Source organism: Sapajus apella, unplaced genomic scaffold, assembly GCF_009761245.1.
Source record: "Sapajus apella isolate SASKATOON/1434 unplaced genomic scaffold, GSC_monkey_1.0 scaffold6, whole genome shotgun sequence".
In the NCBI taxonomy this organism is placed as follows: Eukaryota; Metazoa; Chordata; class Mammalia; order Primates; family Cebidae; genus Sapajus; species Sapajus apella.
In genome coordinates, this window is record NW_022436946.1 from 59,819,379 (window position 1) to 59,840,721 (window position 21,343).

Consider the following 21,343-nt stretch of genomic DNA (forward strand, 5'->3'; position numbering starts at 1 on the left):
TGGCCACGAAATACTAAGAATGGAATTTATTGGGCAAAAAGAAAAAAAGGGAAACGGATCTCCCCAAAGCCAGAGTGCTTCCTGCCTTTCAGACTGAATCCCAGGTTCCACCCAGGAAAAGGAGGGGCCAGGCTACTCCCCCAGCAAAAGGCACAAATCTCCTAAGGCTCCACCCCAATGTGTATTCCTCCCAGCACAGTGTAGGAGGTTCTGCCAGGGAATCCTTCCCACCTTGCTGTCTTATCAGCACTTTGGGAGGCCGAGGTGGGAGAACTGCATAAGCCCAGGAGTTCCAGATCAGCCTGGGCAACATAACGAGACCTTTGCCTCTACAAAAAAAGTATAAAAATTCAGTGGGGTGTGGTGGCATGCACCTGTAGTCCCAGCTCCTTGGGGGCTGAGGCGAGAGGATTGCTTGAGCTTGGGAGGTTGAGGTTGCAGTGAGCCCTGATCATGCCCAATGCACTCCAGCCTGGGTGAGAGAGTGAGACCCTGTCTCCAAAACAAAAGGTTTATCTACATATCAAAGTGAAGAGGAAGGATTAATAAATACAAGTTTTCTCAAGGAAATGTCCTAGGAAAAGGGAAGACAGGTAAGATCTCTCTCTTTTGCCAAAAGAGAATGTTCAATCTTATTTTTTTACATTTACACACTCTTCCTTATGGGCAAAATGGATATATGATGTAAGATTCACCAATGAAGAGAAACTACATCCAATAAAGAGGAGACCAAGACATATCTGGGAGGGTGAGTCAGGGGTTCCAGGAAGCAGGGGAGGAATCATGTTGGTCTATCTTTGGCCATCTATTTTTCTTCTCACAAAGCAGTAGAGACTTGGGACTAGGAGCAATATAGGCAGAAACACCCAGCAGGCAAGGCATTCCTGGCAGGCAGAGAGAAACTGCCCACTCATCAGGATGCTGACTCTCCTACTCTACCCTCTGCTGTGGTCAAAAGATAGCCACAGGGTCCTCCCATTTCTGTGGCAGAGTATGGAGAGGGCATAACTGGATAGCGGAATAAAACTCCCGTGCACAGTGCTGCCTTACAGCCAATAACAGTTGCTCGCCAGTGGTATGAAGCCTTCTTGTGCCTAGGGCTGAACTACTGGGTGGACACAGTGTGTGTGGGAAGGGGAGTCATCCTCAGAAGGGGAAGGTAAGATACTCTTCCAGGATTAGGCTCACCTTTCCCATCCTCGGAGGGGGTCTGGGGATGGAAGGTTTTACCACTTTGGGCATGGTATACACTCTACCAGCAGAAAAGGGAATTAATTGGAGATTATTTGGATAGACTGATGGCCTTAAAGGAAACTGGGTATTATCTTGTTGTCAGGGGAGGAGAGACACCTTCACTAACAGTTCTGAGCAGATGCAACAGCAGGACAGACCAGAAGTGTGACCTAAGTCAGGCTGCCCCAGGGAGACTGCTGTCGCACCGACTGTACTTATGGGACTCTTATTGAGGGGGTCCAGGCATTCAAGGGCTTGAGCTTTCCAGAAAGTTCCCCACCAACGCTTTAAAAATGTATTCCTTGCAGCCTTACGCTCTTGCAGTTCCAATATAGCATTTGGTGTTTAAAGCCAAACTACATTATACTTGATTCGCCATCACCCAGCTTTATATTGAACACTTTAACCTGGCAACGAAGAAAAGACTCATTAAAGGACAGCATTTATAAAATGCTTCCAAGCACCTCTGCTGAACTCGAAGGGAAAATAAAAGGGACTGTTCATTTGCTGGGCAAAGGAGAACAGCGCCACTAAGAGGTTTTCCACTGAGCAATTCCTGTCTTTGTCAATTATACACACTAATTAGCAACTTTTTTTGGAGACATGGGCCCTCTCAAACTCCCCAGAATGCTTTGAAACTTAGCTCCAGAAACGTAAAAACAAAACTCTAAGTCTTTTGGAATTAATATCAGATGCTTCATAGATCCTTATTAAGTATTCACCAAAAGAAAAATCCCCCGTTTCTGGTACTCCAATCTCACGCCCTTAGAATTCTCCTACGACTTGTTCCCTTGAACAACGTTCCGTAATTCCCAAACTCAGATTCGGCCGGGACGCCAAGTCTGAGCTGTGGTAACGCTGGGAAGGCCTCTTTCATCAGTAAAACAGATGCCTTTATGGAAGTGGTAGGCAGTCTACGCATGAAAGGTGGCTTGGCTTCGCTCTTTTTTGGTTTTCTCTAGGTTGTCTGGATGAGGAAAAAACATACGCTTCGTCCCTCGGAGTTCGGTCCTTGGGCAATTGCACATGCGCAAAGGCGAACTAGGAGCGCACTGGCGCGTCCGTGGAGAGGGCCGGGGCGGGGCGAGAGAAGGCCCGCTCCTCCCATTCGTCTCACTCTTAACTCCTTGCTATCCTTCCGCAGAGCTTCCTCTTCTTTACCTCTGACCTCGGAAAGAAGGGGGCGGGGCCACGGGGGCGGAAGTCGCGGTGCATTGTGGGTTCTTCTGGAGCTGTGCAGTTGATCCTGAATGAAAGTGGCGCGCCGCCCCTGACGTTTCCCCGATTGGAGCGGCTGGAATTCGGATTACCGCTGCGATTCGAGTGTCGGACCCTGGTGCGCACCTGACCGCGGGGAGGCTGCTGGAAAGGCGCGACGAACGTTGGTGAAGGAGGGCAGTTCTGCGCGGCCCCAAGACATGGCTCACAACAAGATCCCGCCGCGGTGGCTGAACTGTCCGCGGCGCGGCCAGCCGGTGGCAGGTAACCTGGACTGGGGGGTGTTCGAATCCCCACCCTCCGACGTGCCCGGGGGTGGGACGACTGTGGAGCTCAGGTTTCGGTGGTTCTGTGCCGGTTAGTGGTGTTTCAGGAGCGGGATATGCTCCGTCGGAGTAAGCTTCGTGTACGAATGTTTGGGAACATGAACGTGAGGGGATGGTCGGCGGATGGGTGGCACTTGTCCTATTCCTGCAAGTCTAACTGTGCGAATGCGAAGGTAGACAGGAGATTGGTGGCAGGAGGTGAGGATCCAGGAATACAGTGGGCGTACTTTGAGTCTTAGTAGTTTGCGAACGTTTTAGGGTTCAACCTTCCCCTCGAAAGAAGGGATGAGTGTCAGTCTTGAGATGGAGGAGGGTTAAGGAGGGGAAGGGGCTGTTCCCAACGGTGAAATGGGGTCACGCAGACTGAGAATCTGGACGGTATTTTTGTTTCGAATTTTTTTTTGTGAAACAGGGTCTCTGTCGCTCAGGCTGCAGCGCAATGATACGATCACGACTCACTGCAACTCAGCCTCTCGGGCTCAAGCTATCCTCCCCCCTCGGCCTCCCAAATAGCTGGGACTACAAGGTGCCTGCCACCGCACCCAGCTAATTTTTTGTTTATTTATTAAAAAATATGTATATGTATATATATATATATTTATTTGAGATATAGTCTCGCTCTGTCGCCCATGCTGGAGTGCAGTGGCGTGATCTTGGCTCACTGCCTCAGCTTCCCAAGGAGCAGGTGCGTGCCACCACGCCAGGCTAATTTCTGTATTTTTAGTAGTAGAGACGGGGTTTCAACCATATTGGCCAGGTTGGCCTCCAGCTACTGGCCTCAAGTGTTCTGCCTGCCTCGGCTTCCCAAAGTGTTGGGATTATAGACGTGAGCCATCATGCCCGGACATAATTTTTTTTGTTTATTTTTTGTAGAGAGGAGTTTCACTATATTGCCCAGGCTGGTCTTGAACTCCTGGACTCAAGCGTTTCCCCCACTTCGGCCTCACAAAGTGTTGGGATTACAGGCGCTAGTCCCCCTGCCCGGCCGGGTTTTTGTTTTTCTAAATCGTTTTTCTTGCAGATTTTTTTCATCTTTATTGAGTTTGAGTACAATAAGCTTTAAAGCATACAGTTGGATAAATTTGACTATATATACACAAATACAGCTCTCTCCTAGGAAACTCCCCCATAAAACCATCACCCCTCAAAGTTTCCTCCTGCCCCTTTTTAAATCCCTCCCTGTTCGGCAGCCACTGACCTGCTTTCTGTAATTGTAGATTAGTTTGCATTTTCTAGAATTTTTTTTTTTTTTTTTTTTGAGACGGAGTTTCGCTCTTGTTACCCAGGCTGGAGTGCAATGGCGCGATCTCGGCTCACCGCAACCTCCGCCTCCTGGGTTCAAGCAATTCTCCTGCCTCAGCCTCCTGAGTAGCTGGGACTACAGGCATACGCCACCATGCCCAGCTAATTTTTTGTAGTTTTAGCAGAGACGGGGTTTCACCATGTTGACCAGGATGGTCTCGATCTCTTGACCTCGTGATCCACCCACCTCGGCCTCCCAAAGTGCTGGGATTACAGGCTTGAGCCACCGCGCCCCGCTAGAAATTTTTAAATAAATGGAAACATATAGTAAGTAGTTTTGGGGTGGAAGAAAGTGTGTGTGGCTTCTTTCACTCAGCGTAATTATTTTGATACTCATCCAGATCGTGCATCTATCAATAGTTTATTCCTTTTTATTGTAGAGTAGTAGTCCATTGTTCTGGGTATACTACAATTTGCTTACCTGTTCATCTGCTGATGGCCATTTGGGTTGTTTCCAGGTTTTGGCTATTACAAATAAACTTGCTCTGAACATTCATGTACAATTCTTTGTATGGACATGTACTTTCATTTCTCTCATGTAAATCTCTAGGAGAGGAATGGCTGCATCATATGGTAGGTGTATGTTTTAAGAATTTTAAGAAACGGCCAACCTCTTTCCCAAAGTGGTAACATTTGATAGTCCCACCATCAATGTATGAGAATCTCATTTGCCCCACATCCTCTGCAACACTTGATATGATCAGTCTTTTTAATTTTAGCCATTGTAATAGTTGGGTAGTGATATCTTATTTTGGTTCCAAGTTGAGCATCTTTTCATGGGCTTTTTGGCTATTCATACATCTTCTTTTGTGAAGTGTCCAAGTTTTTTGCTGATATTTAAGTAGTTTGAATTTCTTCTGTATACTCATGCATCACTTAGCTGATTTCATTGTTGTGTGAATATCATGAAGTGTATTTACACAATCCTCCGTGGTATAACCATGGTGTAGCCAGTTGCTACGCCATATAGCCTAGGTGTGGTAGTATACCTGGGCTACAAATCTGTGCAACATGTTACTGTCCTGAATACTTTAGTAATTTTAACACAGTGGTATTTGTGTATCTAAACATATGCAAACAGAAAAGGTATGGTAAAAATACTGTATAAAAGATAAGAAATGGGACTGGGTGTGGTAGCTTACACCTATAATCTCAGTTCTTTGGGAGCCTGAGGCAGGAGGATTGAGACCAGCCTGGGCAACATAGCAAGACCTGTTTCTACAACAAAATGAAACAATTAGCCAGGAGTGGTGGTGTGCCCAGCCACTCAGGAGGCTGAGGCAGGAGAATCTCTTGAGCCCAGGAGTTTGAGGCTGCAGTGAGCTATGACTGGCCACTGTATTCCAGCTGGGCAGATGACAGTGAGATCCTGTCTCTTAAAAAAAATTAAAAAAATCCAAACCAAGACAAGAAGGAAAAAACAATAATTAACAGCAAAAAAATACACCTGGCCATGGGTAGGTGGCTCATGCCTGTACTCCCAGCACTTTGGGAGGTTGAGATGGGTGGATCACTTGTCAGGAGTTGTAGACCAGCCTGGCCTACATGGCAAAACTGTGTCTCTAGTTTAAAAAAAAAAAAAAAGGCAAAAATTACCTGGGCGTGGCATAGTTTCTGTTGCTCTGGAGGCTGAGGCATGAGAATTGCTTGAATAGGGGAGGTGGAGGTTGCACTTAGCTGAGATCATGCCACTGCACTCTAGCCTGGGTGACAGAGCAAGACTGTCTCAAAACAAAAAAAATAAGACACACCCCTATATAAGTCAGTTCCAGTGTAATCTTACAGACCATCATCATTTATTCAGCCTGTCCTTGACTGAAATGTCAACATGTGGGGCATGACTGTATTGTAAATACAAGTCATTTGTTGAATATGTGCTTTTGCAAATGCTTTCTCGTCTGTGGCTTGCCTTTTCATTCTCTTTTCTTTTGAAGGGTGAAAGTTTTAAAGTTTAACTAACTTTAACTAATTGCTTTTACCAAAGAATTTTCACCTTTACCAAAAATAAATCCCTTTATTTTGTTTCAAACCTAACTTTTAGTAAAGTTTTGAAACAAAAAATAAAGGGGTTTATAGTAAGCTACGGATACCCAATTATTTAAAATTATTGGAAGAGGAGATTCTTTGGTCACTTTTTGCTCAGGTTGTCTGATGCTTCTGGTTCATCAGCTTTTCTTTCCATTTTGTATAAAATCCTCATTTTGTATAAAGCTATATAAATAATAGATAAAAATGTTATTGAAAGAAACACAGTGTGATTAGTGTGAAGACATCTTTTCAAGAAAAATGAAATAATGTTCTTCATGTTCTAACCATTTTTATATGTATTTTCAGTTGTAATGAAAACACTTATACTTGATAAAACTTGTACTTTTTTTTTCAAATTGATCACAATTCTTTATAGTTGTCTTCATAGGTCTTACTCTGTAGGCATTTTGACTTCGTTTTCTGTACCATCTCCAACCTAGTATATAATCCTTATGATTTTTTCTGTGTAGTTATGAACAAACCCCTAAACCTAGCTTTGCTTTAAAGGTTTGTGCATAACTTTCTAGAGAAAGCAGATGTCTGGCTTCTTTTCTAGACTTGAAGCATGTTTCCTGGATCCCTTCATTAGAGTTATTTGCTATGCTGATTTGTGAGGAAAACAAAATACTATAGAAGTTCTTGTAAAAGTGAACTTTTGTGGGAAGTAGAAAAGTTCCTTTTTAAAGTTTCCTTTCTTGTTAAAGGATAAATCATAAGTGTGCTAATAATAACTCTTTGTTAAGCCCTATCCTATGTAGCTGTTAGACATGCCATGCTTACAGGCACGTAGTACAGTCTATGTCCTTGTGCTTTAACCGGTGTATCTGTGCTGAACATGCTCACAGCCATGTCCCACCTCTCCCTTGCTTTTACCGGTTTAGAAAAGTTTTAAGTTGTTAGCCAATTGGGTTTTAGTTTAAATTGTAAGGTCTGGCTCTAGCCAACGGAAATCAAACACAGCAGTAAGGACAGCCCCAAATGCGTAAGGGATAAATTTGTGTGGTTTTCCTTTGTTCATTGTACTCTCGTGGCAAGATGGCTAGTGATAGTACTCTTCTTGCAGTCCAGGAAGTAAAAATTGAGTTGCTGAAAGATCCTTTGTCTCAGTGCTAATTTTTCTTTGTGGCACTGAGCATCTGTTTCCAATAACATTTTTTATTTCTGATTAGAAAAACAGTTGTTGGGTGCAGTGTCTTTCGCCTGTAATCCCAGCACTTTGAGAGGCCAAGGTAGGAGGATTATGAGCTCAGGAATTTGAGACCAGCTTGGGCAGCATGATGAAACCCCATGTCTACAAAAGAATACAAAAATTAACTAGGCTCGGCTGTGTGAGCCTGTAGTCCCGGCAAGCTAAGATTGCCCCACGGCACTCCAAGCCTGGGCAATAGGGCAAGATGCTATCTCAAAAAAAGAAAAAAAAAGAAAACCATTTTACAAGTTGGATTTTTTAAAAATCAGAATTTTAATATAACATTTGCAAGATAGTGATGACAAATAGAATAGTGACTTATCGTTAGATAAATGGGACAAATGTGGCACTAACTGTGGATAGATAGCACTATGCTAAGCTCCAGGCAGTTTTATACATAACTCTCTAAGAAATGGAGTTGTGTGCCCTCTGGCCCCCCACTTTGCTGGGAATTAAGAGAGTCAGGAGTAAAAAGTTTTTCTTTTTTATTGTATTGGAATATTTTGGCCCCCAAAACTAGACTGTTAATTATCGTGACTGAGTCACTAAACTTACCTATCTGATTAACTGTGGTCCCTGGGGAGAACCCCTCCAGACAACCAAACTGGGTTGGCTCGTGATGCTTATTAGAAAGGAAAGTAAATATTATGTAGAATTCTTGATAAATTTCTCTGAATTTTCTCCTGTTTTTTGAGATGGGCTCTCACTTTGCTGGGCAGGCTACAGTGCAGTGGCACAGCTCATTGCAGCCTCGACTTCCTGAGCTCAAGCAATCCTCCTGCCTCAGCCCACCAAGTAGCTCCAACTACTGGTGCAAGCCACAACGCCCAGCTAATTTTTTGTAGAGATGGGGTTTCGCCATTTTGCTCAGGTTGATCTTGAACTCCTGAGCTCAAGTGATCTACCCACCTCGGTCTCCCAAAGTGCTGGGATTATAGGCATGAGCCACTGCACCTAGCCAGTTTCTCTGAATTGTCCTAAATTCTCTCTCTGTGTCTTGGAAGTGTTTATGCCACATTATGTCTTTGGGAGGTGCAGGATTAGCAATATTTTACAGTAGGAGAGGAAGATACACTAGGTATATTCTTGGGAACTTTAGTGAGAAATAGGAATTACGCACACATTTCTGTTTTTTACTATTTTTTTCTAATTTTTTTAGATTATAAAATTAATTTGTACTTAAGCTGGGTGAGGTGGCTCATGCCTGTAATCCTAGCATTTTGGGAAGCTGAGGCGGGAGGATCACTTGAGGCCAGGAGTTCAAGACTATCCTGGCCAACATGGTGAAACCCTGTCTCTACTAAAAACACAAAAAGTAGCCGGGCATGGTGGTGCACACCTGTAGTCCCAGCTACTTGGGAGGCTGAGGCAGGAGAATCACTTGAACTCGGGAGGCAGAGGTTGCAGTGAGCTGAGATTGTGCCAGTACACTCCAGCTTGGGTGACACTGAGACTCCATCTTAAAAAAAAAAAAAGTAATTTGTACTTATTGTGTAATAGTGTTCTCTAGAGGGACAGAACTAATAGGATACACACACACACACACACACACACACACACACACACGTATACATACATACACACATACATGTCAAGGGGAGTTTATTAAAAAGCTATTAACTCACACAATCACAAGGCCCCACAATAGGCTGTTTGCAAACTGAGGAACAAGGAGAGCCAGTCTGAATCCCAAAACTGAAGAACTTGGAGTCCGGTGTTCGAGAACAGGAAGTATACAGCACAGGACAAAGATGTAGGCTGGGAGCCTAGCCCGGTCAAGTCTTTTCATGTTTTTCTGCCTGCTTTATATTGTAGTCACATTGGCAGCTGATTAGATGGTGCCCACCCAGATTAAGGGTGGGTTTCCCTTTTCCAGCCCACTGACTCAAATGTTAATCTTCTTTGGCAACACCCTCCAGACGCAGGTTCAATGCTTTGCAATCCTTCAATCTGATCAAGTTGACACTCAGTATTAACCACCACAGTAATTTCTTTGATATTTTGCATATTGAGGAAAATGTTATGGCTGTTCAAATTTTTTATTGTAAATATCAGGATTCACTTTACTATTACTATAAGTTCATAATTTTCCTGAATTAGAAAGAAATGGTACTAACTACATATAATCTGTTCCCCTGTGAAGTCACCTTCTCTACTGAAACCAGACTGGCACTGAGAGAGAGCCCCTGGAAACAAGGCCAAGCTTTATTTTCTGAAGAATTCTTTTTTCTTCCTTCTGAGTTAATAGATTTCAGGTGAATACTTGGAAGAAAACAAACTTATAATTTATTTTTCTTTTTCATTTTTTTTTTTTTTTTTGAATTGGGATCTTACTCTGTCATCCGGGCTGGAGTGCAGTGGCAAGATCTTGTTCCCTGCAACCTCCTCCTCCTGGGTTCAGGCTATTCTTTCGCCTCAGTCTCCTGAGTAGCTGGGACTACAGCTGTGTGCCACCACCCCCAGGTAGTTTTTATATTTTTAGGAGAGACTAGGTTTCACCATGTTGGCCAGGCTGGTCTCCAACTGCTGACCTTAGGTGATCTACCGCCTCAGCCTCCCAAAGTGTTGGCATTACAGGTTTGAGCCACTGCACCCAGCCCTCCCTAGTTTCTTAAAGGTGTATCATTCAGCATAAAGTTATTTAACACTGCTATATAAAGAGCTTACTAGGAACTGTGGGAATATAAATATAAGACACAGCCAGGTGCAGTGGCATATACTTGTGGTCCCAGGTACTCAGGATAGTGTGATGGTGATAGTGATGGTGATTTTGAAGTCATTTTACTGAGCAAATATTTAAATGGCTACTTTGTGCTAGTCCTTGGGCATAGGGGGATGGCTAAGATATATTATATCATCTTGAAAAGCACAGTCTCATGGGAGTAGCAGATCATCCATTTTAAGCACAGTTCTGTTGTAAAAAATATAGTAATGACTATTGTAGTAGATGATGGGAATCAGAGGTAATAAACCTAATTATTTGAGGTTGAGGAAGAAAATATGGGAAGGAAGAAGGAGATCAGGTGAGGCTTCCCAGAGGAGGTCATAAATGAATTATCTTGAGTAAATAGAAGTTTGCTGGATAAATAGTTGCGGGTGGGAGTGTTACTGGAAAGTTTCTGTTAGGATAGATAGGATGATGATGGGAGGATAATGGGCTGAAAAGTTGTCTGTGTTCTGGAAGATATAAGTGAGGCTATGAGGTTGGAGAGTAGGAGCCTGATCATTATAGGCAAGTAGGGTGTGATAAGGTATCTTAATATTTATATACTTTTAATTTTCACTGGCAAACAATTGGGTTTTTTTCAGCATCGAGATGGGATTGTTTGAATCCAGGTTAAAAGCTTACTTTCACTTTTCTGTGTTTAATGAATTGAAGGAGACAAAAGTAGAAATGGAGAGACTAATTTGGAACTTGTTGTAGTCCAGGTGAAAGACAATAGTGATGGTTTAGAAGTGGGAGATAAAGAGTAGAAGGCTGATTTGAGATATACTAAGAAGGGAAAATGGACAGAACTTGATGTTGTATTTAGAATGAGAGAAAGAAGGTCAAAATTTAGTCTGAAATATCTGGCTTATGCAGTGGGATAGTTGATACTGTTAGGGCTTATTGAGAGAGAAGCAGGTTGGAGGAGATATTAAGATCCTGATTGCTCAAATAGAGATCTTTTGTAAAAATCTTTTTAAAAAACATTTTTATTTTATTTTAGTAGTTTTTGGGGAACAGGTGGATTTTGGTTACATGGATAATTTCTTTAGTGGTGATTTCTGAGATTTTGGTGCACCTGTCACTCAAGCAGTGTACTTTGTCTCCAATGTGCAGTCTTTTATCCCTCACCCCCTCCCACATTTCCCCCTGAATCCCCAAAGTCCATTATATCATTCTTTATGCCTTTGCATCCTCATAGCTTAGCTCCCACTTACAAGTGAGAACATAGGATATTTGGGTTTCCATTCCTGAGTTACTTCACTTAGAATAATGAGCTCCAGCTCCATGTAGATTGCCGTGAATGCCATTATTTCATTCCTTTTCTTTTTTAAGATGGAGTTTCACCGTGTTGGTCAGGCTGGTCTTGAACTCCCGACCTCAGGTGATCCGCCCGCCTTGGCTTCCAAAGCACTTGGATTACAGGCATGAGTCACTATGCCCCGCCTATTTCATTCCTTTTTATGGGTGACTAGTATTCCATGGTAAATATACACACCACATTTTCTTTTTCTTTTCTTTCTTTTTTTTTTGAGACAGAGTCTTGCTCTGCTGCCAGGCACCAGGCTGGAGTGCAGTGGCGCAATCTTGGCTCACTGCAACCTCCACTTCCCGGGTTCAAGCAATTCTCCTGCCTCAGCCTCCCAAGTAGCTGGGACCACAGGTGTGCACCACCATGTCCAGCTAATTTTTGTATTTTTTAGTAGAGACGGGGTTTCACCATGGTCTTGATCTCTTGACCTTGTAATCTGCCTGCCTCGGCCTCCCAAAGTGCTGGGATCACAGGCTTGAGCCACCGCACCCGGCCTACACCACATTTTCTTTATCCACTCATTGGTTGATGGGCATTTAGGCTGGTTCCACATTTTTGCAATTGCAAATTGTGCTGCTACAAACAACCCTGTGCAAGTGGCTTTTTCAGATAATGACTTGTTTTCCTCAGGGTAGATACCTAGTAGTGGGATCACCAGATCAAATGGTAGTTCTTCCAGTTCTTTAAGGAATTGCCGTGTTTTCCATAGTGGTTGTAGCAATTTACATTCCCATCAGCAGTGTAAAAGTGTTCCCTTTTCCCCACATTCATGCCAACATCTATTGTTCTTTGATATTTTAATTATGGCCATTCTCACAGGAGTAAAGTGGTATCTCATTGTAGTTTTAATTTGCATTTCCCTGATTATTATGTTGAACATTTTTTCATATGTCTGTTGGCCAACTGTATTATCCTCTTTTGAGAATTGTCTGTTCATGTCCTTTGCCCACTTTTTGATGGTATGGTTTTTTTTCTTGTGCATTTGTTTGAGTTCCTTGTGGATTCTGGATATTAGTCCTTTGTCAGATGCATAGTGTGCAAAGATTTTCTCCCACTCTGGGTTGTCTGTTTATTCTGCTGATTATTACTTTTGCTGTGCAGAAGCTTTTTAGTTTAATTATTTTTGTTTTTGTTGCATTTACTTTTGGGTTCTTGGTCATGAACTCTGCCTAAGTCAGTGTCTAGAAGCATTTTTTCCGAAGTTGTCTTCTAGAATTTTTTTTTTTTTTTTTTTTTTTTTTTGGTGACAGTCTTGCACTGTTGCTTGGGCTGGAATGGCATGATCTTGGCTCACTGCAACCTCCGCCTCCCGGGTTTATGTGATTCTCCTGCCTCAGCCTCCAGAATAGCTGGGATTATAGTAGCATATCACCATACCCAGCTAATTTTTTTGTATTTTTAGTAGAGATGGGGTTTCACTATGTTGGCCAGACTGGTCTCAAACTCCCGACCTCAGGTGATCTGCCTGCCTCTGCTTCCCAAAATGCTGGGATTATAGGCATGAGCCACCATGCCCGGCCTATTCTAGAATTTTTTGTGGTTTCAGATCTTACTTAAGTTTGAGTCTTTGATCCATTTTAAGTTGACTTTTGTATAAGGTGAGAGATGAGGATCCAGCTTCATTCTTCTGCATGTAGCTTGTTAGTTATCCCAGGACCATTTGTTGAATAGGGTGTCCTTTCCCCACTTTATGTTTTTGGTGCTTTGTCAAAGATCAGTTGGCTATAAGTGTTTGGCTTTCTTTCTGGGTTCTCTATTCTTTTTTTTTTTTTTTGAGGTGGAGTCTTGCTCTGTTGCCAGGCTGGAGTGCAGTGGCGCAATCTCGGCTCACTGCACCCTCCGCCTCCTGGGTTCAAGCGATTCTTCCGCCTCAGACTCGCGAGTAGCTGGGACCACAGGCGCATGCCACCATGCCTGGCTAATTTTTGTATTTTTAGTAGAGATGGGGTTTCACCATATTAGCCAGGATGGTCTCAATCTCTTGACCTCGTGATCCACCCACCTTGGCCTCCCAAGTCTGGGTTCTCTATTCTGTTCCATGAGTCTGTGTACCTATTTTTATACCAGTACAATGGTGTTTTGGTTACTATAGTCTTGTGGTATAATTTGAAGTTGGTTACTATAGTTTTGCAGTATAATTTGAAGTTGGGTAATGTGATGCCTCCTCATTTGTTCTTTTTGCATTGCTTACTTTGGCTATTTGAACTCTTTTTTGGTTCAATTACTTTGTCCTCCAGGCTGGAATGCAGTGGTACGACCATGGCTCACTGCAGCCTCCAACTCCCAGATTCAAGTGATTCTCTCAAGTCAGCCTCCTGAGTAGCTGGGACTACAGGTGTGTGCTACTTTGCCTTGCTAGTTTTCAGGCTCCACTTCTAATACTGGTTCTTTTGCTATTTCCACTATATCTGCAGCTACTTAATCCACTGAAGTCTTGAACTTCTCAAAGTCATCCATGAGGGTTATAATAAACATTTCAAACTCCTGTTGTTGATATTTTGACTTTCTCCTATGAATCATGAATGATGTTAATGGGATCTGGAATGGTGAATCCTTTCCAGAAAGTTTTTGCTTTGTTTTGCCCAGATCTGTAAGAGGAATTACTGTATATGGCAGTCATAACCTTATGAAATGTATTTCTTTTTTTTTTTTTTTTTTTGAGACGGAGTTTCGCTCTTGTTACCCAGGCTGGAGTGCAATGGCGCGATCTCGGTTCACCGCAACCTCCACCTCCTGGGTTCAGGCAATTCTCCTGTCTCAGCCTCCTGAGGAGCTGGGATTACAGGCACGCACGACCATGCCCAGCTAATTTTTTGTATTTTTAGTAGAGACGGGGTTTCACCATGCTGACCAGGATGGTCTCGATCTCTTGACCTCGTGATCCACCCGCCTCGGCCTCCCAAAGTGCTGGGATTACAGGCTTGAGCCACCGCGCCCGGCCTATGTATTTCTTAAATAATAAGATCTTTTTAGGGAACCCACTCTGTAAAGAAAAACAAAAATAAAATAGGACTTGAAAATTTAAACTACCCCTTGATCCATTGGCTGCTATGTTAGTAGGCATGGAACCAACATTAATCTCCTTGTACATTTCCATCAGAGCTCTTGGGTGCCTAGGTGCATAGTCAGTGAGCAGTAATATTTTGGAAGGAATCTTTTTTTCTGAGCAGTAAGTCTCAACAGTGGGCTTCAAATAATTCAGTAAACATTCTGTAAACAGATGGGATGTCATCCAGGCTTTGTCGTTCATTGATAGGGCACAGACAGAGTAGATTGCACGTAATTCTTAAGGGCCTTAGTATTTTCAGAATGGTAAATAAGCACTGGCTTCAACTTGACATTACCAGCTCCTAACAAGAGGGTCAGCCTGTCCTTTGAAGCTCTGAATCTAGGCATTGACTTCTCTCTAGGTATAAAAGTCCTAGATGGCATTTTCTTCCAATAGAAAGCTGTTTTGTCTACACTGAAATTCTGTTGTTTAGTGTAGCCATTTTTATCAATTATCTTAGCTGTATCTTCTGGATAATTTGCTGCAGCTTCCGTAACAGCTCTTTACCTTGTACTTTTATGTTAGGGAGATGGTACTTTCCTTAAATCTTATGAATCAGCCTCTGCTAGTTTCAGAGTTTTCTTCTGGAGCTTCCTTACTTCTCTCAGCCTTCATAGCATTGAAGGCAGTTGTTGCCTTGGTCTGGATGAGGCTTTGGCTTAAATGGAAATGTTGTGGCTAGTTTGATTTATTCAGATCACTGAAATTTTCTCCATATCAGCAATAAAACTATTTTGTTTTCTTATCATTTGTGTGTTCACTGGAGTAGCACTTATAATATCCTCCAAGACCTTTTCCTTTCATTCACAACTTGGCTAACTGGTTTAAGAGGCCTAGCTTTTGGTGTATCTGGGCTTTTCATATACCTTCTTTACTGAACTTGATCATTTCTAGCTTCTGATTTAAACGGGAGACATAAGACTCTTCATTTAACTTGAGCACTTAGAGGCCATTGTAGGGTTATTAATTGGCCTAATTTCAATATTATTGTGTCTCAGGGAATAGGGAGGCTCAAGGAGAGGGAGAGAGATGGGGGAATGGCTGCTCAGTGGAGCAGTGAGAACACACACAGCATTTGTTTATTAAGTTTGCTGTCTTATGGGTGTTGTTCATGGCACCCCAAAACAATTACAGTTGTGACATCAAAGATCACTGATCACATATCGCTGTAACAGGTATAATAATAATCAAAAAGCTTGAACTATTGTGGAAATTGCCAAAATGTGGTGCAGACACAAAATGAGCACATACCGTTGGATAAATTACGCTAATGGACTTATAGACACATGGTTGCCACAATATGGCTGGGCGCGGTGGCTCAAGCCTGTAATCCCAGCACTTTGGGAGGCCGAGGCGGGTGGATCACGAGGTCAAGAGATCGAGACCATCCTGGTCAACATGGTGAAACCCCGTCTCTACTAAAAATACAAAAAATTAGCTGGGCATGGTGGTGCGTGCCTGTAATCCCAGCTACTCAGGAGGCTGAGACAGGAGAATTGCCTGAACCCAGGAGGCGGAGGTTGCGGTGAGCCAAGATCGCGCCATTGTACTCCAGCCTGGGTAACATGAGTGAAACTCCGTCTCAAAAAAAAAAAAAAAAAAAAAATTTATTAAATAAATGCAGTATCTGTGAAGTGCAATAAAACAAAGTCTGCCTGTAATACTAGTTTCTCTCACAAACAACTGCCTACAACTCAGGAGTTCCAATCAAACTATATTTATTTCTTGCTCATATCACAATGTGTTGTGTCGAGCAACTTTCCCAGGCTACTCTTCTCTGATGAGCAACTCTCTAGGCTCTTTCCATCTTGTGATGCTGTCATCTTAAACATACGACTTCTAAATTTGCCATGAAAGGGGAGGAACAGGCATGGGTGATCTCTCAGGGAGTTTTATGGCCAGCCTTGATAGTGGTATAGCTAACTTCGGCTCATATCCCATTGGCCAGAATCCAGATACATGGCCCTCACCCAACTGCAAGAGAAACTGAGACAGCTAGTCTTTCATTGTCCCCTGGACGAAGAAAGTGAATTGAATGTGTTGGACAGATAGCATCATTTCTACTATGGCAATAGATAAAACTTCTCCCAGGCAGAGAAGGTAGAGAGAGTAGAGAAGGCCCATAGTGGAACCCATAGAAACCTGACTTTTAGAAGTTGGTTAAAGAAAAAAGACGGAACAAAGGAGTTGAGGACAAATCGCTAGAAATTGAGGGAGGTGTTAGGTGGGTGATTGAAACTAATAGGAGTTTGGGTGTCATGAAAGGCAGGAGAGTTTTTCAAGAAGGAATGTGTTGTCAGATACTTGAAATGCTACTGAGATGTTAAGATACCAGAAAAGTTGGTAAAATATGTTGGTGACCGTGACAAGTGTTTTTAGTAGGAATGTGGGATCAGAAGCCACATTGAAATGGATTAATGAGCTAGCTACTTGGTTGCAAGTCTCTTAGGGTGTTGTAGTGGATTGCTGAGAAATATGTGTAGATGGCTTTGAGACCTAAGAGGCTAATTCCTACCTTTTCTACCTTTTGGATAAAGTGGCCAAAAGAGTGGGGATAGAATGGCCAAAAGGAATGATCAGAAGTGACTTGAATGGCCAGCTGGCCTGAGGAGAAGGCTGGGGTTGGAACATGGAAGTTGTAGGATTATCTTCATCAAGCTGTCTACCAAGGCCATGGATGTGCCTTAGTCATATCAGCAGATGCTGCTGGGATGGAAACTAAGAATGCTCGAAGACCAGATGCAATACTGTTCAGTTGGCTGGAAGCAAGAGAGGAAAAAGATGGTGTACAAAAAGATGGTGTACAAAAAGCAGTTGTCCTGCTTTCCCCCAATGTCAGGGTCTCTACCTTCGAGGGATATAATCACATCCAGGAGGAGAATCCTGATTTGACTGTGGGCTATCTTGAGTGGGAGCTCAAAAGCTAAATTATGCATGGTTATGGAGAAGTAAAGTCTACACTTTTGCTCACACATGTATACATAAATGAATTGGAGGTGAGGAAGTAAAGATAGGAGTATGTGTATTAAACTTTAAAAAAGTTTGATTATGAAGAGGAGTAAAAATGCAGCAAAAATTGGGGGATAAGGGAGAGTTTAGGGCTTGTTTAAATGCTGATGAGAATGAGCTAGCAGGTAGATGTCTGAGATGCTGAAGATGTTGGGGGATGGGGTTGGGAGAGGAAGAAAGGATTGATTGGTGGTCCTTGAAAAGCAAGATGGTAAGAAAATCCAGAGCAGAAGGGAGGGGATTGGCTTTTAATGGGAGGAGGAGTATGGGCCCAGATACAGAAAGGTTTATAGATTAACTGCAAAGGCAGGGCAAGTTTCTGCCTAATGGAGAGGCATTGTTGAATAGCAGTTTTATGCATGGACACTACATCCATAGTCTTAGTTTGAATCCCTGTTTTTACCATTTATTAGTGTTGTGACATGCGGCAGGTTACTTAATATATCTTGCTTTGTTCTCCTTATCTGTAAAATGAGGAATAATAACAATACTAGTTGTTAGGAGTGAATGAATGAATTATGTAGAATATTTTAAACAGTGTCTGGCATGTGGTAAACATATACAATTAGCTTTAATTATTATGGCTTCTGCTTTTTTTTTTTCCCCGTGATGTCTTACTTAAAGTTGTTAGTTAAAAAGGGGATGTTTTAGGAATTAGGAAAAGATGTGAAACATTGATCATAAATGATAATGGTGTGTGGTAGGATTGGCTTTGATATTGGTGATTATGAAGTATAGTGCCACCCATCTTTTGTGCTATGAGATTTTCTCTAGGACGCCTCAGCTACATATGTGTAAACACAAAGAAGTCAGGTGGTTGGGTTCATTGAGGCCCGGATTCTTCTCAGGTGAATGTGACTGGATAATGGGAGCAGAGCAAGGAAGTTAAGAGTATTTACAGGGGACTAATTATGATGATCCACTGTGGGCTCTGATGTTGGATAAGAAGGAAAGAGAACCCTGAAAGAGCTGATGGAAATAGGATTGGACTTCTGAGACAGTAGTAAGAGGGAGAGAAGGTCTGATGGGACGAATTTTCTTATTTATTTATTATGTTTATTGTTTATGTTTTCGTATTTTCCAAATAGAATGTAAACACTATGAGGGCGGGGTTTTTCTTTTTTCTTTTTTTTTTTTTTTCTTTTCACTAATGTAATCCATGTGCCTAGAACAATGCCTGGTACATAGTAGATACCCACTATATAGCTGTTAAACTAAATAAAGTAAAAGAAACCTGGCTCAGATGATGGTGGAAGTGGTGAGAAATGGTCAGATTCTGGATGTATTTTGAAGGTGGAGCTACAGGATTTGCTGATAGGTTGGATGTGGGGTGTGAGAAGAGGAAAATAGTCAAGGATAACCCAAAAAGTTTTGGCTTTGAGTTGCTAAAAGGATGGTGTTACTGTTTGCTGAGATAGGGAAGACCATGAAGGGAGCAGGTTTTAGAGTTTGAAAATTAAGAGATGAGATTTGGTTATCAAATCTGAGTCATCTGTTAGACACAAAGTAGAGGCTCAGTATGCAGTTGATATCCATCTAGAGTTAAGGGAGGGTTCTGAACTGGAGACATAAATTTATAAGTCATCAGCACATTGGTGGCTTTTTACAGCCGTGAGACTAGATGAGACACCAAGGGAATGAATGAAAATATGAAAGAGGTCCTGAGACAAAACAGAGGAGTCAGGGTGATGAGGGGGAGCCAGTAAAGTAGACTGAGAAGGAGAGGCCAGAGAGCTAGAAGGAAAACCAGGAGGATGTAATAGTGTTCTGGAAGTCACGTGGAAAAAGTGGTTCAGGAATTTCCTCTTTCATCAAAAAGTGATCAGTTGTTTCTTATGTTGCTGAGAGCTTAAGGTGAGAACTGACAGTTGACCATTCAATTTAACAATGTGGAGGTTATGGGCGACTTTGATTTTGTAGAAAACAAAATGTTAAAAAATTATTTTTTCAGGGGCCGGGCGCGGTGGCTCAAGCCTGTAATCCCAGCACTTTGGGAGGCCGAGGCGGGTGGATCACGAGGTCAAGAGATCGAGACCATCCTGGTCAGCATGGTGAAACCCTGTCTCTACTAAAACTACAAAAAATTAGCTGAGCATGGTGGTGCGTGCCTGTAATCCCAGCTACTCAGGAAGCTGAGGCAGGAGAATTGCCTGAACCCAGAAGGCGGAGGTTGCAGTGAGCCAAGATCGCGCCATTGCACTCCAGCCTGGGTAACAAGAGCGAAACTCCGTCTCAAAAAAAAAAAAAAAAAAAAATTATTTTTTCATGAAATTTAGTCTAAAGCCTTTTGACAGATGTGAAGAATTCACTTAGGTAGATAATATTGTTTTTATTGTGTTTGAAAATATAAGGCCAGGCTCAGTGGCTCACGCCTATAATTCCATCATTTTGGGAGGCCGAGATGGGTGAATTGCTTGAGCCTATCAGTTCGAGACCAGCCTGGGCAAAATGGCAAAACCCCATCTCCACAAAAAATACAGAAAATTAGCTGAGTGTGGTGGTGTGCACCTGTAGTTCCAGCAGCTGGGGAGGCTGAGGTGGAAGGATTGTTTGAGCCTAGAAGGTTGAGGCAGGAGGGGCTGAGATCACGCCACTGCACACCAGCCTAGGCAACAGAATGCCACCGTCTCAAAAAATACACACACACACACACACACACACACACACACACACACCACACGTATCGGTTAAAATAGGTTTTTAAAAATGGTTATATTAGGTGACTTCCCCTATGTTATACTGCAATTCAGAAAAAAAGGTCAAAAAAAGTCAGTCTTTCTAGCTGAAATTATAACCATTGATAGTTGTTTCAAGGGTGATTTTGGTTAGCCTCCTCTCAGAATGATATCACATTCTAGCATGATCTTCATCCTGCGGTATAGAATAAGGTCTACAACCTTTTAGTATCAAGTTGGAAAAAGTTCCAGTCTGATAATAAAACCGTATAGGGCATGTAATCACAGCACTTTGGGAGGCCAAGGCAGGTGGATCACTTGAGCCCAGGAGTTTGAGACCAGCCTGGGTGACATAGTGAGATCCTGTCAACCTACTTCCCCCAGAAAAAAAAATTAGCTGGGTATGGTGGTGTGCACCTGCAGTCCCAGCTACTTGGGAGGCTTAGGTGTGAAGACTGCTTATATTTTTGAGTTTTAAGTTAATAACTTTTTTAATGTAGTGGTGTAGTGCTGAGAGTTTTAATAGAAGTTCTGTTCACTGATAATGTTTCTTTTGTTGTTATATTTGATTGTCAATATTTATTTTTTTTGTCTTTAAAAGATGTAAGGTAGTATCTTTTAAAAGTATAGTTTAAATTGAGAGTACTTTATGAACACTTGCATTTTTAGATGGCTTTTCCATTTAAAATGTTTTAAGAGACCAGGTGTGGTGGCTCACACCTCTTAATTCCATCACTTTGGGAGGCTGAGGTGGATGGATTGCTTGAGCCCAGAAGTTTGAGACCAGCCTGGGCAACCTGGTGAAACCTTTTCTCTAATAAAAACACAAAAATTAGCTGGGCTTGGTGTTGCACACCTGTAATCCCAGCTACTTGGGAGGCTGAGGCAAGAGAATCGCTTGAACTCAGGAGGCAGAGGCTGCAGTGAGCCAAGATTGCCCCACTGCACTCCATCCTGGGTGACAGAGAGCGACTTGGTCTCAAAAAAAAAAAGTTTTAAGAAGGTGATATTTGATAATTGTTAATTATAGAATTTTAATCTGAAACATTTCCTTTAATGGAAATTATTACCTTTCTTAATGTTGTTTAGGAAGATTCTTACCTCTGAAGACAATGTTAGGACCAAGATATGATAGTCAAGTTGCTGAAGAAAATCGGTTTCATCCCAGCATGCTCTCAAATTACCTAAAGAGCCTAAAGGTAAGAAACAAAACTCTTTTTTTGTCACTAATTTAATATACTTTGTTCACTCTTGTTCTTCAGGTGGCTTAAAAAAAAAAAAATCTTAAACTAATT

The 21,343-nt window shown here is 42.3% G+C and overlaps 1 protein-coding gene across 2 annotated transcripts in view; it reads left to right on the forward strand.

Annotated features, from left to right (window-relative positions):
- Window positions 1–2,339: 2,339 nt before the first annotated feature.
- The window catches only part of RNGTT (RNA guanylyltransferase and 5'-phosphatase), a 343,044-nt gene continuing 324,040 nt past the window's right edge, over window positions 2,340–21,343 (forward strand). Inside the window, exons 1-2 of one of the 2 annotated variants that reach the window (XM_032275278.1) lie at window positions 2,340–2,715; window positions 21,138–21,247. In XM_032275278.1, the coding sequence (XP_032131169.1) occupies window positions 2,652–2,715; window positions 21,138–21,247 (174 nt within the window). In that variant the 5' untranslated portion in view covers window positions 2,340–2,651. The remainder of the gene's footprint in view (window positions 2,716–21,137; window positions 21,248–21,343) is intronic. The other variant, XM_032275279.1, reaches the window with a different exon arrangement.